Raw genomic sequence first — 16,285 nt, 5'->3', positions numbered from 1 at the left:
TTAAGCCCAGGAGGCAAGGGTCATTCCAGTGTCTGGACAGTGACGAAATAGATTCTGTGATTTATCTGATGCCCTCTATATTTAAAAATGTGTAGCATGCTGCTTTTAAAACTAGTTGAAAATGAACTGATGTGGTTTCAAGAATTATAGAAGAAGATCACTTGAATTCTATAAATTCACTGGTGAATTTTGTTTATGAAATCCAATTTGGAAGTATATCCATCCATTCAACGAACAAAAAGGGGTAAGAAAGAACAGCTGATTGGGTCCTGGAGGCTGAGCATAACCAGGGATCCTGGGTGCAGGGAGAAGTCACCTGGGGGCCTGAGCCCCCCTCAGGGGACCCCACCCTGCCAGTCCCCAAAAGACCTGCTGAGCTGCAGGACTCTTCACTCTGCAGCTCACTCCTTGAAGGAAATTCTAAAGATGACACGCCTGGTGGTGGCATGAGGAACATCCCACACACTGCCACTCCTTGTTCCAAAATTAGACTTCGTCACAGACACCCATCTCAAAGGTGGCAAAAATAGCAGCTTCTCCGGGGAGGACCCGAGCCATGCTCCTCTCTGCAGCTTCTCCAGGGAGGTGGAGGTGGCTGGGGAGGCAGAGCCTCGCGTCTTGTTCAACTGTCTGTCCCACCCCCACCTTCGTCTAACACCCTCTGCAGAATGACAGACGCACGTTAAATGTGGGATGTGGGAATGTAGGGAGGGATCATAGTCCACAAGCTCACTACTATCAACAAACTTTCCAGAAGAAATGAGAGTTGAAACAATAACAGTTGCTGCTTTTGTCTTTCTTTTTTAGATAAGCTGGTTGATGTTTCTGGAAGTCGCTCTGACATTCAGGCAATCTGAAAATGCTAAGACTGCTGGGTGGGGTCCTAAGTGCCCTGCAGCCCCTCAAGGGAGAGCTGGGGGCTCAGCAGCCAGAAAAACCCAGACCGAGCTCCAGGCGCCCACAATCTGGAGTTCTGCAGGGCGGGCGGCCTCTTTCCCACCCCACGACCGTCTCCTCGTGGCACGTGGGCCGATGGAGAGTCCTTCCATGTTGAGGATGGTGAACAGAATGCTCTCTTCTGCTGTGGGCCTACAACCTGTGTTGGAACAAGCACAGTCCCTGCTGCCACGTCAGGTAACTTTCGCCACTTCCAGGATCGGAGCCTGGGCATCTTTGGGGAGCCCTTATTCAGCCAAACACAGCTGCTGCTGGCACCCAACCCACAGCCTGGTCTTTATGAGCTTTGGGATTGAGTGTCACAAAAATGACTCAGTCACTTCCCTCAGGGACCAGCATGAGTCCCAGGTGTGGCATTCCATCTGCAGATGCAGCCTGGGCAGAGAACAGCAGGTTAGGGCTTCCAGGTAATGCAGCTGAGGCTCCAGGTGAGCTTCCCGACCTCCTCCAGTTATGGCCTCAGTTTCCTCAGAGAAGCAAGCCAGAAGGACGGCAAGGCCACTGCTAGCCGAGCCCAGCCACACCTGTGTGGGTCCGCTCTCGGTTCCAGAAAACTCTGAGCAACCCAAGGGAGGGTGGGCCAGCAGCGTCACCTTCATTTATTCCATTTTATCACAGCGTCTCTTTTCTCCCCTGATCACAGAGATTCGAGTCCACTGACTTTCAGCTTTTCACAATCCTTAGTTCAACTTGCTGAAAGTCACATCCCATTTTGGACCTTTACCCATTTCATGTAAAACAGGATGTTGTTGCTTTAAAATCGCATCCATTTTACAGAACTTATTAAGCTTACAGCAAATTAAGAGTGAATGACATTTTTTTTCTAGTTACATTTGCAATGGGATGATCTGAATGAATGACTCATATTCTCGATTAATTTTTAGTGGAAATAATGAGGAGGTTGTAAATGGAAAAACATGTGCGTGCAGAACCTGCCTTTCAAGCACAAAACAATTTATGCTAATTATGGCTTCACAAATGAGGTAATTTTAGAAAAATTTCTTTAGGAGCTTAAAAGCATCTAACAGGATAGCCACACAAGTCAAATGCAGTGATTATTTCCCTCTGACTTTTAAGTGACTTGAGTTTTGTAGCTCTATTTTTCTCTCTCTCCCTCTCTCCATCTCTTTCTCCCTATTACCCAACCATTCATCCATCCATCCATCCATCCATCCATCCACCCACTAATCTATCTATCTATCTTGCAATATCCATAACTGCTAAGTATTTGGGGAATTAAGTACAAAGAGTTCATTTGTTCTAAAAGAAAGTCTTTGTGGAAGTTCATAAAATCAAATTCTTAAAATATTCAGTCTTCGATTCAACAATTAATTTTTAAGAATTTATCCTAAACAAATAATCACTGATGCACAGAGCTTGAGCACTAAGCCCAGTTTTAAAATCTATGGAATGTCCCCGTGGTGCAATATTACATAACCATGAAATAGATGTTGCATGTGTTTAATGAGATAGAAATAGAGAGATACTGTATGTTTTCAAAAAGCTAGTCTTCAGCAATGTATTGAGTACAAGTCTATTTTTTAAGTCCACACAGTTAAAATACTGGAAGCTACATACTCCAAAGCTAGCAATGGGCATATTCCTGTGTGGCAGGAATGTGGGCAGTTTGTTTTTTTGTTTTGGCTGTTTTGAATTTTTGCCTGCAATTTTTCAATGATGAATAGATTCCTTAGTAAATATGACTGTTTCCTGTAGTTTCTTATAGTAGTTTCTGATTCTCTAAACACAGTCAGATTATATCATTTCCTACCCTTTCTTTATTTTATCTTACTAAGACACACATACATGGAGAACCGTAGCAATGAAAATGGACACAGTGATGGGGCATATCACTGCTACCATCCTTTCCGTCAGCCATTGCTTGGACCAATCTGAACCCACCAACATACTCAGCTATTAATGGCAATACTCAGCTATCAATAGCAACAAGAACAAAAGCTTATGTGTAACAAGCATCTCTCACCTAAACCTCACAAGGAGATTTAAAGGTAAACATTATTACCTTCCCCATTGTACAAAGCAGAAGACTGGAGTTTGGAGAAATCAAGAACTTTGCTTCTTTCCTCCACAGACCAGAATGTTTCAGAGTTAGCCTTGGAACTAGGTCTGTCTCCACGGGTAGTGATCCTAAACACAGTGATAGGGCACTGACCTCTATTTCTGCATCATCTGTATCTACTCCTGTATCGGTCAGATTAGTTGGGGTTTTCCAAAAGCAGATCAACAGGAAGAGAGGAGAGAGAAAAAGAGACAGATTGGAAGAATGACTGATTGACTTTAAGGAACTGGCTCACATAATCATGAAACTGAAGTCCCAAGATCTGCAGTCTGAAGGCCTGAGAACCAGGAGAGTGGATGGAGAAGTTCTATGGATTCCAGGGCAGAGACCCGACGTCCCAGCTTGAGACCATCAGGCAGAGAGCCAGCTCTTTCTCAGGCTGCCTTTTGTTCTAGTCAGGTCTTTTACCAGCTGGATGAGGCTCACCCACATCATGGAGGGCAATTTGCTTTCTTCGGTTTACCAACTTAACATTATCTCATCCAGAAACACCCTCAGCAATCTTGGAATAAAGTCCAACCACATACCTAGGCACCCCATGTTCCAGCCAGGCTGGACACTCCCTCCGTGTCGCCACCTCTGACATCACACTTACTGCACGGGCCTAGCTCCTGCTTCTCCTGAAGGCTCAAGTCACGCTGGCTTCCTGTCTGTGCTCATGCCCTTCCAACAGTACACTGTCCTGCCGCCTGATTTTGTTTGACCCATAAAGAAAAAATGGGTTTTTGAAAAATATTTTCAAATGGTTGAGGGGGAAAAAGAAAAATCAAGAATATTTCATATGAGAAATTTATATGCAATTTGAATTTCAGGGTCCATGAGTAAAGTTTTTTCTTGGAACCTGGCCATTCCTTTGTATTAGATTTTCTTTAGCTGCTTGGTTCTACAATGGCAGGTAAGTAGCTGTAACCACTACCATATTAATCAACAAAGACTGAAATATCTATTATCTGACCCTTTCTAGAAAGTTTTGGTCCCCCCTGCTGTAAAACCCATGTGCTGTGTACACAGGTCCTTCAGGAGTGGTCCGGGACAGGTCACAATACTGGCTTGCTTTGCCCCTCCTTAAATCCAATCTAGCCATAGATATCCAAACTACCCTAGTCTTACCATGCTAAATCTGCTGCTTTCAGTTTTATTTTCTTCCAGGTATGAACTTTATGTAGATGTTTACAATTACAGATGTGAGATTTTTTTTTCTTTTAAATATTTAGTTGTGTACATACATTGTGTGGTTTCTCCAAAGGAAGAGACTAATGACGCAGTTCTCGGTGCCATCCACAGGACTGTGCAATGGAAAGGGTGGGTGTCTGTGTCCTGCTGGTGGACTCAGGAGCACCTGTATGTTCCTAGCATCTTTACAGTGACAGACGCGCGGCTGTGTATAGCGTGTGAGGGTCTCTTTGGCACACCAAATGCTGCTATTTTAATTGTAATTCATTTCCCAAAGTTACCAACAGGATGGTATTATATCCAGATTCAAATCCTTGGCTTCCCTTGAAAAATCAAGGTCTCCACCTCTCCAGAACCTTCCATCTCGTATCAATAGCTTCTTGACATTCCCTCCAGTTTCCCTCAGCCCTCCTCTCTCATTTGTTTCCTCCCCAGCCTCAGATGGCACTGGCAACTACAACTTCTAATACAGCTATGAATACATACCCACACTGTTGCATCTCCATAGTTGTCGATACATCCAAATTGACTTTAATGTAGATGCACAGGTGCAACAATTTCATCATACAGTCATAAGCGAATGATCAGGGATGTATGGTTAGGGTTTTATCAGCTGGGGTGTTCCAAGGATGGCATTTAATCCATGCTGTACACTTCTGATATAGAAGTAAACCATCTGCTCGAAGAATGCTACCCATATTGTTCGGCACAAAAATTCCCAGATTGCATTCTGCAGTGGCACACACACTGGATCATAAGGAAGAAATTCCGCACGTACCATGGAATTTTTCACACTCTGTAGCAGGCGCTCATGCTGCTCCGCTATGGCCAGAGCAGCAGAGTGGACTTTCTGATAGATGGCCTCTCCATCGCGTGTTTGAAAGATAAACAGCCCTTCACCAGTCTCACACATCCTGTGAAGACAAAAACAGGAAGCTCTGAAATCCTGCTCCTGAAGCTCCAGGTCTAAAACCTCACGCTCATTTACTTTTACCATACCAGGATTCCTGTTCACGTTTGCTAAACGAAGTTAACTAGAATCAAAATGTTCCAAGTGTCCAATTAATTACTATAAACATGGGCAGGGAACCCAGCACTGGGAGCTAGCACGTGCTCAGTGATTGTCTCAGTCAGCAGAGGAGAGGACTAAAAAGGAGGTGCTTCTTGAGTCCCAGGATCATCCCTCACTTCCCCTTGCTACTCCCCAGCAGGAGCCTGTGCTTGTGTGTTCCTCCAACAAATTCTTAGCAGACCCGAAGCTGCTCGGCTCAGGGGTGAAAGGAGAATTTCACAGTGCTCTTCAATTCCGTCCTAACTCTCCTCCCAGATGGTGGCTTCACTGATTCTCTCATTTCTAAAATCCTAGATCAAATTTCACTCCAGCTTCCGCTCAATGTGATGGATCGAATGCTGCTAATTTATGTTTAATGAGCATGATTGTGCTGAATTAATATGTGGAACACAAGGAGAAATTCTTCAAGGGAAGCTGCCTGGCTTGATAATTGATGTCAAGTGTTAAGAGGAAGGTCACCTCCACCCCAGGCTGCTAAAACCAGAAATAATTTCATTAATAGGAGGAGATCACTACATATAAGACCAAACAAGTGCTTTAAAGTTAAACATGTATTGTATACATATGCTAAAACATATTTAATTATTGTGAATATTTTTTAAATGGGGAAAAATGATATGTGGGAACATTTACAAGAGCTGTGATTTTGATGCGTAGGTATGGCAACAGTAAACAAGGAGGTGGGGTTTATTGTTTCCAAGGACCTGGTTTTTCGAAAGTCCCTGCTCCCACTTGAGAACCTCTTGCTGAAACACTGGATTTAGTGCCCAAGTTTTGCTCACATCTGAAAAAGTGTTTAATGCAACGTGGAAACTAAGCAAATTTCCAACTCAAACCATGATTAATTTTTTTTTATCTACTCCAGCATATGCAGTTAATGCAATAAAACACGGAAGATTCCTCTCTCTGATTTTTCACAGTTGGCCTGGTACCACGCGGGCATATGGCAGCTTTCTGCACGCATGGCAAAGCTTCAGTCAATATTCAAAATCTGCCTCATTGAATTTCATGAAGACGGGCTGTGCAAGAAGAAAAAGAGGCAAAAGAAGCACTTCCAATAAGCTAATATAAAGAACTAGTTCATGAAGTTGATCCTGTGACTTTAATTATCATGTCATTTTAATACAAAGAGGAACTAAAATTATCCAAACTATCCAGGCGCAGCAGTGCATGCCTGTAACCCCAGTGACTCTGGAGGCTGAAGCAGAAGGATCACAAGTTCAATGTCATCCTTGGTAACTTAGTGAGGCCATGTCTCAAAACAAAAAAATAAAAGGGCTGGGGATGTGGCTCAGAGGTGGAGACCCCCTGGGATCAGTCCCCAGTACCAAGAAAAAGAACTAAGACTAACATTCAAAGCATTTTTCTGTCAAGCTCCATTTCCTTCCCGAAACATCCTACAATCCTGCAAGCCCTACTGCCACTTCACCTGCGAGCAGACCTACATGCAAACTTGACTCCACCACCTGGCACTTGATTCTGCAAGGCCTATGGATTTCATAGATCTTTTTTCCATCAAATACGAAAATCCTCATTCTTTAAGAGAAGGAAGTCACCTTAATGCATTCTTTACAAGGAGGAAGCAGTCTTGTTTCTCCTAGGACAGAGGGCACTGTTTATTTACTCATCTAAATGACCACTTCCCTTCCAGAAAGCCACCTGTCACTCAGAAACACCTGCAGAATAATCAATTTGCAAATCAATCTTTGCAAATCCAAATTCTGCAGCTGTGTTTTTAAAGTCTGGAAAACTATTAAAATCTAGTTTTTAATATTTTTTTTCTTTAACTGCAACTCACAGTTAAAAAAACAAACAAACAAACAAACAAAACAGTTTAGTTTATGACCCAATACTTCTTTCTATTTATGGATCAATCTGTCATCAATTTATATAACATGCTGTTTTCTTATTTTTTAATACTGATGGAAGAATGCTTTATCTGTATTATGACCCACTAATAGGCAAGATCTACTCTTTGAAAATTAAATTTCATCCAATGTCAATTTTTGATAAATGCAATAAGCCCATCCCTTTTCTTCAGTGACATTTAAATTTCTCAAATACTGTTATCAAAAACAAATGAAATCAAAACACCAGACTTCCATAGACCACTCCCACCCATCCCTGAGGGTCCTGAACGAACACACACACACACACACACACACACACACACACACACACACACACACAGAGCTTATCACTTAGAGGAAGAACTGGGAGTCAGGGCCCCAAACTCCCCTAGGCAGAGAAAGTGAATGGGTCAAGTTGCTCTGACCCTCCACAGCAGAGTGGCGATGGGCCTTGTTTCAGATCAAAGTCACAGACCGCGCCAGCCAGGGTCTACCTGAGGCAACAGGAGTGCAGCAGAGACACAGCTTCTTGATGGTTTTGTGAGGTCCCTGAATTTCAAATGTCAACAACCTGTTCCTTGTTTTTAAGCTGTGAGGGACCAAAATGGTTTCAGCAATCAGATCTGCCCCAAGTCCCCCAGAGCACATTAAAAAGACAAAATGTATTGAAGAGCTTTGAAGAAAAATGAGGCCTTTGGTCAGAACTGCTGGGACCTCTGTCCCTCTGCTCAAGATGTGTGTCCTTCAGCAGGACAAACGTGACCGGGAAGAGGCAGGCCAGGAGCACTGCCTACAGGCTCTCCCCAGCCTCCCCTGGCCTCCCCCTCATTCCCCTCACCTCCCTAACAATGCATTAATGTCACCAGAGGCCTTCTTCAGAATAATGGGGCAGTAAGAAGAAAAGAGGGGGTAATAAAATGGGCGAGAGAGGAAGTACAAAGAAGAACATGGCAGACAGGCTAATGGTCTTACATAACCTCATTCAACAACAACGTCTCTGCGGAAAACAACAGGCAACTTTCTAATGGCTTCGCCCAGGGTAGAACAGCAAACCTGCACTTTGGTTTTTTATGGTCCAGATTCCTTTTTTCTCTTTTGTTCTATGGGTGCTTTTCTAAGAATGTCCCCAATACACTAATACTTTCCCAGGGCCCTATACTCACAGAAACCAGTGAGGCAAAAATAAGGAATTCAAGTATGGCCTTTCTTATCTCTTCTGGGAAGAACTGGATTCCTCTATTGGAATACTGTGGCCATAGAGATGGGGCGGTAGCTTTGAATTTCTCAACAATCATTTTCCCTAAATGATACACCTGTCACTCCGAACATGAATTATTCAATGAGCCAAGAATCCAGAAGAAATCAATTGCTCAGAAAACACTGGGAAATTCATGAATTTATCCACACCAAATATATGCCAAAGCGCTGCGTAAGAGGGAGCGCTTAAGCTGGGGATTGCCCGGCAGGACTTGCCCAGACTTCTGGGTGCTTCAGCTTTCCAAAGTGCAATGCCACCTGTAAAACAAGATGACTGTGGCTCTCACCTGGCTTTACTACAACTATTAAACAGGCTTTGTAGAGAGGACGATGACATCTTCCAGGGAGTCTGTCATTCCCGGGGGGAATCTGAGCTCTGTGTAGACAGCGAGTTTTTCTGATTAAGCCACAGTGTTCTCCCTACTCACCAGACACGAGCAACCCCAACTGTGACAACCAAAGGGGTCTCCAGCCAAATGTCCCCTGGGACACAAAATGCCCTGGCTTGAAAATCACTGAAATCAACCAAAAACAAAAGGACAAGAGAGAAACTGAGTTACACTTCAAGGGCAAGAGGTCAGGTAAGACCTCCAGGGAAGCCGCTGCTGGGCGCAGGCCTGCCACACTGCCGCGCCCTGGGGCCAGGGGACTCTGGGCAGTTGTCTAGCAGCCTGTCTCCAGTCCCACCACTGGTCTCTGCCCAGCTGACCTCAGCTTGAGTCCAGGCAGCGCATGCTGGCTGGAGGTCAGGGCCACCCAGGCCCTGCTCCTGGGTGGTGTCCCTGGCCCTGCTGTGGGATGCTCTATCATCGCCCGGTGCCACCCAGGCCTGTAAGCACGGGACAGCTCCTGTGAACATCCAGCATTCACGTGGCTCCGGAGAGGGCTGTCCAGTGCTCACATCACCTGTGACCCCTGCCATATCAGTGGGCTTTTCCCCTCAAACACATGTGCCTAACTGATTCGATATCATGCACTAATGTAATCTGCCATCAACAGAAGCTGAAAGCAGGTATCAAAGAAAATGCGGGGAAAAACAAAACAGGCCTGACCTCTACCGAGGTCCTCCTGCTGAACTGAAGGCCCGGGCTGGAGCCTGCTCCCTTGGCAACAGGTACGTTGGAAAGTGCTGGAGACATGGGCAAGACCCTCCGGCACCAGGCCCAGTATTTCTCCGTAATCTAATCAAAAGGAGCAACAAACTGAAAGGAAATGGCTTTATCACCGTGAGGCCACACTTAGTGCCGTGCCTCTGTGACCTAAAATCGCCCTGTCCTTCGGGAACGTGGTACCTGGAGCCCCGTCCTGGGGGAAGGCAGCAGCCTCAACCCCAGCTCCCTCGCAGGCAGGATGGTGACCTGGCGCATGCCCCACAGCCTCTGGAGGTCTCAGTGACCTCCTACGTGGAAAGGAGGGGATAAGATCACCCAAAGCCCACGGGGTTTGACGGGGGGTTGTGTTTGTGTTTAGGAAACAATCTGGAATCAAGCACGCATTTAATCAGGATTTGCTGCTGTTGTCACTGAACCCCAGAACTGTCCAAGCTCATGGGGAAGGGTTCTCAGGGACACTGAGGGGGAGGCACAGCACGTGTGTCTTCAAGGACAGGCGGTGGCCGCGTTGCAGAACCACAGGGTGACTCAGAAGTATGGGAATGGACGTGCACCTGGGGAAGACGACTGAGCAGTTAACATCTGGCTTGGCTTGGGCACCCCTAAGCTGACAGGGGGCGTCGGAAGTGAGAGCAGTCCTGGGCAGGACTGTTCCGCCTGGCTCTCTGCCTCACTATGACTAGAAGCCAAATTCCTCCCAACCACCTTCTGCTGGGCCTCCACCTTAACCACGGGCTGCTTCCCCCTCCCTCCTTCCACTCAGCCACTTCAGCCTCCTGGCTCTTCCTCCAATACTGCACCTTGCCCATCCTTCTTTATGGAGGAATGCTCTCCCCCCAGATCCCCACATGGCTCACACCATCTTAGCTCTTTCAGGTCGTGACTCAGATATAGTTGACTCAGCAAAGCCAGCCCTGCTTACCTCGTTAGGACTGCACCCCTTCTGCAGCCCCTCTATCCCTCCAAAGTACACTTTTCACTGTGGGACTCGGGCTAAGACCTACTTCACACTTCTTTGTGTTGGACGTCGTCAATATCCCTCCTGTGCTGTCGAGTAAGTTTCACCACTGAGCCCACTGCTACCTCTGCAGTGCTCAGGACCACACCTGGCACACAGCGTGCACTGGGCAAATGCAGGGTGAAGGAGGGCGTTATGCAGACTAGTCCTTTCTAGAATTCTGAGGTACCAGCACATATAAAATGATGGTGTGCACCTGTGGACGTCACCTATGTTTTGTTGGACGCGGGCACTGGTGAGTGCTGATTTTGCCTTAAAGTTCAGAATAAAGACATCCTTTTAGGAATTCCACGTGCTAAAATCACAAGCTCAGAAGCAGGCAGGACCTAGTCAAGCTCCCAACAAAGCCAACTTGGTCCTATTTGTCTTCAAACCCCCTCACCTAGCACAGTGCAATAACGAAACACCCCTTAGTGTGGTCATTCAAGAGGTGGTGCTTTGCAAGAAAAGGGAACACTCCTTTTTAATTTCATACATACCCCCGTTCCTGGAATATTTATAGTAAGTATGCATTACCTTTATAATTAAAATCTTCTTTCAGATCAATGCTAATGAGGAACAAATGGCCATATAAATGACATCATTGTATTTGTTTTCTTGCGAAGAAGAGAATTTCACATCTCCCAAGCAAGTATGTGAGACCCAGTATTTACATTGATCTCCTCTGCTCGACACAGCAGGAAAACCTGAGGGCACTGTACTGTACACGTGATCTCAATTCTTTGGAAAGAATGCAGATACCGTCTCTGAAACATCCAGAAACTAGAGATGACTAAGTAGCTGAGAATCAAGTAGACAAACAAAATATCCAAAAGATGGGGGAAGGAACGATAGGAGAGTGAAACAGACATTATTAACTCATGTACATGTATGACTGCATGAAACATGTGATCCTGCAATATGTGTAATCAGAAAAATGAGACTACACTCCATTTGTGTATGATCTATCAAAATGTATAAATGCATGCTACTGTCGTGTACATCAAATGAGAACAAATAAAATTTTAAAAAAGAAATGGTTAAGCAAAGGGAAAATAAAGGATGTCATATGATTTTTATTTTACCCATAAACTCATCAATCAGAGGAGGAAACCATTTTCTTGTCCAGTGAAAAGTCATCTCGCCAGCTTACGATTTTCAGGGCAAGCGGCACGAGAAACGGCATGATTTATTTTCCAAGGCTGCTCAAGTGCCTCCACTCCACAAATTGCAGCTTTTTCACAAATCTGGTACACTCCATTTAAGAAAGGCATTTGTTCATGCCATTGGGATTCTCACCGTATTTCACAAGGATAAGTATATGTAAATTGCATATAAACAATGTCACTCATTCCTCCCTAGCATTTATCTATAAAAGGATTTTCATTATAAAAGTAAAGCATACCTTCTAAATATTCAGAGCGGAGGCCTGTGTGCTCTGAAGAGGGAAAGTTCCCTCCTCTACTGCTCAGAGACGACACTGAAAGTTTCTCTTAAAATGATGTCGGAGGCACAAGAAAGACTCTCTCCAGCTGGCAAAGAAACGCACTCATGCACGGGAATTATTTAGTACGTTCTGCCAAATGTCACCTGAGCTTTTTCTCACTCCTGCAGGTGCAAAACCTAGGACATTCATTTAAATCGGTCAGGAGGAAAGGCAGTCTGACATTGAAACGTGCTAACTCAGCACCCAGCTGGAACACTTACAGCGAATCTCACCGGACACCTGCCACCTCTCTTTAAACAATAACATTTCCAGAATGGTTCCAGGGGGACGTAGCTGCGGTTAGAACTTTATGCCAACTGGATCTTCCTATGCAAAGTCGGAGGCCCTGACAGTCTGACCTGTTGAAGCCAGGTTCCGGAGCTTTGAAGTGCAATGAAACAATCCAAAGTTTAGAAACACCTCGAACGAACAAAGTGTATGTCTCTTGGTCCCCCAAATAAATGAACTGTTCTTTGTCTCCAAGGGCAATTAATTGTGCAGTTTTGCACTTTATTACAAATTTTATATTTCAACTTCAAGTTTCCTCAAGGCAACGTAGTCACACTACTTATCTGGGGGGGAGAGGGGGAGGGAAGACAGGTGGGGGACGCTTGTGGCCTGCGATCCTCACACAGCTGCGCGGGAGAGGTGGACAATGCCGGCTGACCACACCTTCACTCCAAACAAGAAGAAACACAGGAAGACCCCAAATTAAAATCCAACTAAGAAGGTTTACCCACTAGTACCTGAGGGCATCCAAAATGGTCTCGGCGAGTTTAGCTGTGTGAGTACACTTATCTCTCGCTCTGCAGAAGGTCATTAAGAACTAGGCTGACCTCCAGCAGCAGGAACACCCTCTCAGAGACCTATGGAGTTTGGAAGTTGAAGATCTGAGTGTGAATCCTGAACCCACCACTCATTAGCTGTTATGGTTTGGAGGTGAGGGGTCCCCCAAAGGCTCACGTGTGAGACAATGTAAGAAGGTTCAAAGAAGCGATTGGGTTGAGAGAGCCTTAATCTAATCAGTGAATTGATCCCTGATGGGATTAACTGAGTGGTAACTGGAGGCAGGTGGGGTGTGTCTGGAGGGAATGGTTCATTGGGGGCATGACCCTGGCGTATATATATTTGTACCTGTTGAGAGGAGATTCTCTGCTTCCTGATGAGGCCAGCTGCTTCCCTCTGCCACACTCAATTGCCAAGCTGTCCTGTCTCACCTCAAGCCTCAAGAAATGCAGTCAGCTCTCTATGGACTAAGACTTCTGAAATCGTGAACCCTCAAATAAACCTTTCCTCCCTCTTTTATAATTGCGCTGGTCAAATCTTTTAGCCACAGCAGCAAAATAGCTGATCAAAACACTAGCCCTGGACCTTGGGACTTCGGGCCTTTACCTGTTTCCCTCTAAGAGAATGAAAATATTTTCCAGCCTCTGTGATGGAGTGAGTGGCTTTACCAGGGTGGCACGTATACAAAGCTTCACAGTGATCTCGCATAGCAAGGGGTGGATCATTGTCACTGAGACACCTGCTAGGTTTTCAACCCTGCATAAATGCACCCCATAATCCACAGTTGTGGGAAGCTCCTTTGTGCAGCAGCGTGCGATGTTTACCAACACCTCTGCCCCCTCCACACCCTAGATGCCAACAGTGCCTTTGCACAGTTTATGACCATAAACATCTCCGACGTTATCGAATGTCTCCTGGGAGCAAAACCGCGCCTGGCTGAGCAGCAGTGCTGTGGAGGTCCAGCCCTATTACGAGTGATACCGCTAACTGCAGATGGAAGGCCTCTAGACCCTCTTTGCTTTGAGCAATTCTGAAATACCACATTGGATGCATTTTGTTAGTTTTTAAAGACCTCACATCCATTCCCTTTCTGCTGGCAATGGCACGCCACGTGTGCCTTGGGAGGAACCCCCATTCTACTTGTGTCCTGGGAGCTTTGTGTGAAGTTGTCAGTACAAAGCCTAAAGGGAAGGGCGAATGTAATGGTCAATGCATGATGGTAATTCATCTCTCTTCCACTGGCTGATGGTGTGGAAAGATTCCAAGGCTTCTGGAGGTCACCATTTGGAGCCTAGAAGAAAGAGGACTCTCAAATGAAAGTCATGGACCACCATCTGGTCACTGAATCAAGCCAAGCCTGAAGCCATCTCGACCCCTGGACTGAGTAATATAAGGCAATGAATTTCTTTTCTGGGTCGGTTTGGGCTGATTCAAGTGCCTGCTACTTCTCCGGCATCATTCCAGTTGTCTGTCATATGTGCCTTTATTTAATCTTCATAGTAATCTCATGATAAGGAAGACACTGTCCCCATTTTATAGGTGGCAATGTTCCCACAGCCCTGTGTGGCAGGACTGTAATTTCATTTCATGTCCTCCAAGTCCATCTCATTATGAGCACCCCACTGTCAGCTGAGCTCAAGGGCACTGGAGCCACCGAGCAGGAATAAGCTGGATGTGAATAAAACTTTGCCCAAGGTCTTTAGGAAGAAGAATCCCTGTGTTCTACAGGAGGACAGTCTTTAAGTTTTGCAAATGCATGTTGGGTATATGAAAACCGCCTGCAGAAACTCAGCTCCTGCTCATTTCTTGAAATGAGAGGAAGAACAGTATATTAGGTAATATGAAACTGCCTTGTTTTGCACACATCCAAAAATAGCCAAGGAAAAAATTATCTTCACTAACAAAAGCAAGGCAGAGAGAAACCTTCACACTTGAGAGAACACAGATGATCCTATTATCCTGGCCCCTTGATGGAAACTATAAAAATTCATCTTTATTTGAGTTTCAGACAAAACACAAAGTGGTCATATTATGTTGGGTTGCCTGTGTCCTGCAGAGCCAAGTCCTGCTCCAACAGTGATCCAAATGGGATGTCAAAGGCACTTAGGGGAGGCCTAGAACCCTCGCAGGTCACGACCCTGCAGGGAGGGTCTAGCTCAGATAAACTTACACGCTTTGCCCAGAGTCCGTCACTAGTTTAAAACAGGTTAGGACCCAGACCTAGGTCTCTCTGACTCCTGCAGTAGCGCTCCTCACACTACACACACTGCCCGAAAACGGAGTCAGATCCTAAGAACCACGTCCCCACACCTCCCCTCCATTCAATGCCAAGCTTGCAGCAGCCTCACAACGCGTGACTGCCAATGAGAAGGTTCTTCAAAATCAACGAACACTCTGCGTTCCCACGACACTGGAGATTATAGGCATTATAACCATCTAATTGCTGGCATTCTTAGATGGAATTCCCAGGAGGACAGACCACTAAAGGGTCATCGAACTCATGGGATGAGGCACTTTCATATTCTAAGTCTCAGTACTTTATAGCTTTTGGTCAAAGACCACTGAAATAATTCTGGAATTTATGTCCCCGAGAGATCTACTCTTCTCGTGCACCACTCCTTTTGCCTGAGCTACTTCTGCATCTCCCCACATCCACACCCATCCCTTGATTCTATTGTCCACTTGAGGATTCTCAAATGAAACCTGTGGGCATCATGGACACAGAAGCAAGCCAAGCCTGAAGTCAGCTATAATACCCAGACTGTGCACTCTGTAAGCCAAGGAATTTCTCCCAATGTCCACACCCATCCCTCTACCCTATTGACCACATCATGGTCAGAGTGACCTACCCAAGTTATGAACACAATTCCATCACATGCACACACACACACACACACACACACACACACACACACACACTCACGGCATTAACACATCTGCACACACCCAAATCCACCTGCCTACAGACCTCTATGGTTTTCTATAGCACTCAGGAGAAATGTCAGTCTTTTAAATAATCTGTTAGATCTTCAGCAGTCCTACTAGATTTCAATATCAATCAAACTTCTGCATGACATAAGTAGTATTGATTTTTATACCTGGAAACTTATGTCCCCAAAATCTCAAAATTAATGAGATCATTTTTTAAAGTTTCAAAGAGTCTTGATCTACTATAGAGGTTTACTTACATTTTAGTTTTCATATATTCTATTGCTATTTCTTATAAATAATGCATTAAAAAACAATTGGAAAATAGTCATATTTGAATAAATGCCTCTCATTATCACCCCATAAGTCCTGATAGATGGAGAACTCTATTATCTGTCTATAAGAAATAAGAATGGGCAATTCAGAGGTAATAGAAAAGTCTATATTTATTATAAAATATCTAGATTTTACTGGTTACAATAATAACAGTAATACCTAATAATCTATAATAATAATTCCTGGCTCCCAAAGGGTAGAATATACCAATGTGATCAAACCAATTCTTAAATTACTAAAAAGGATTTTCC

The 16,285-nt window shown here is 44.9% G+C and overlaps 1 protein-coding gene across 1 annotated transcript in view; it reads right to left on the bottom strand.

Annotated features, from left to right (window-relative positions):
* The window catches only part of DOK5 (docking protein 5), a 176,576-nt gene that overhangs the window by 26,348 nt on the left and 133,943 nt on the right, over nucleotides 1-16,285 (bottom strand). The window contains exon 6 of the mRNA XM_079127571.1: nucleotides 4,989-5,124. Coding sequence (XP_078983697.1) covers nucleotides 4,989-5,124 — 136 coding nt within the window. The remainder of the gene's footprint in view (nucleotides 1-4,988; nucleotides 5,125-16,285) is intronic.

This window comes from Sciurus vulgaris, assembly GCF_902686455.1.
Source record: "Sciurus vulgaris genome assembly, chromosome: 2".
Lineage (NCBI taxonomy): Eukaryota > Metazoa > Chordata > Mammalia > Rodentia > Sciuridae > Sciurus > Sciurus vulgaris.
The sequence above is the reverse complement of the archived record's forward strand: the minus strand, read 5'-3'. Positions and strand labels throughout refer to the sequence as shown.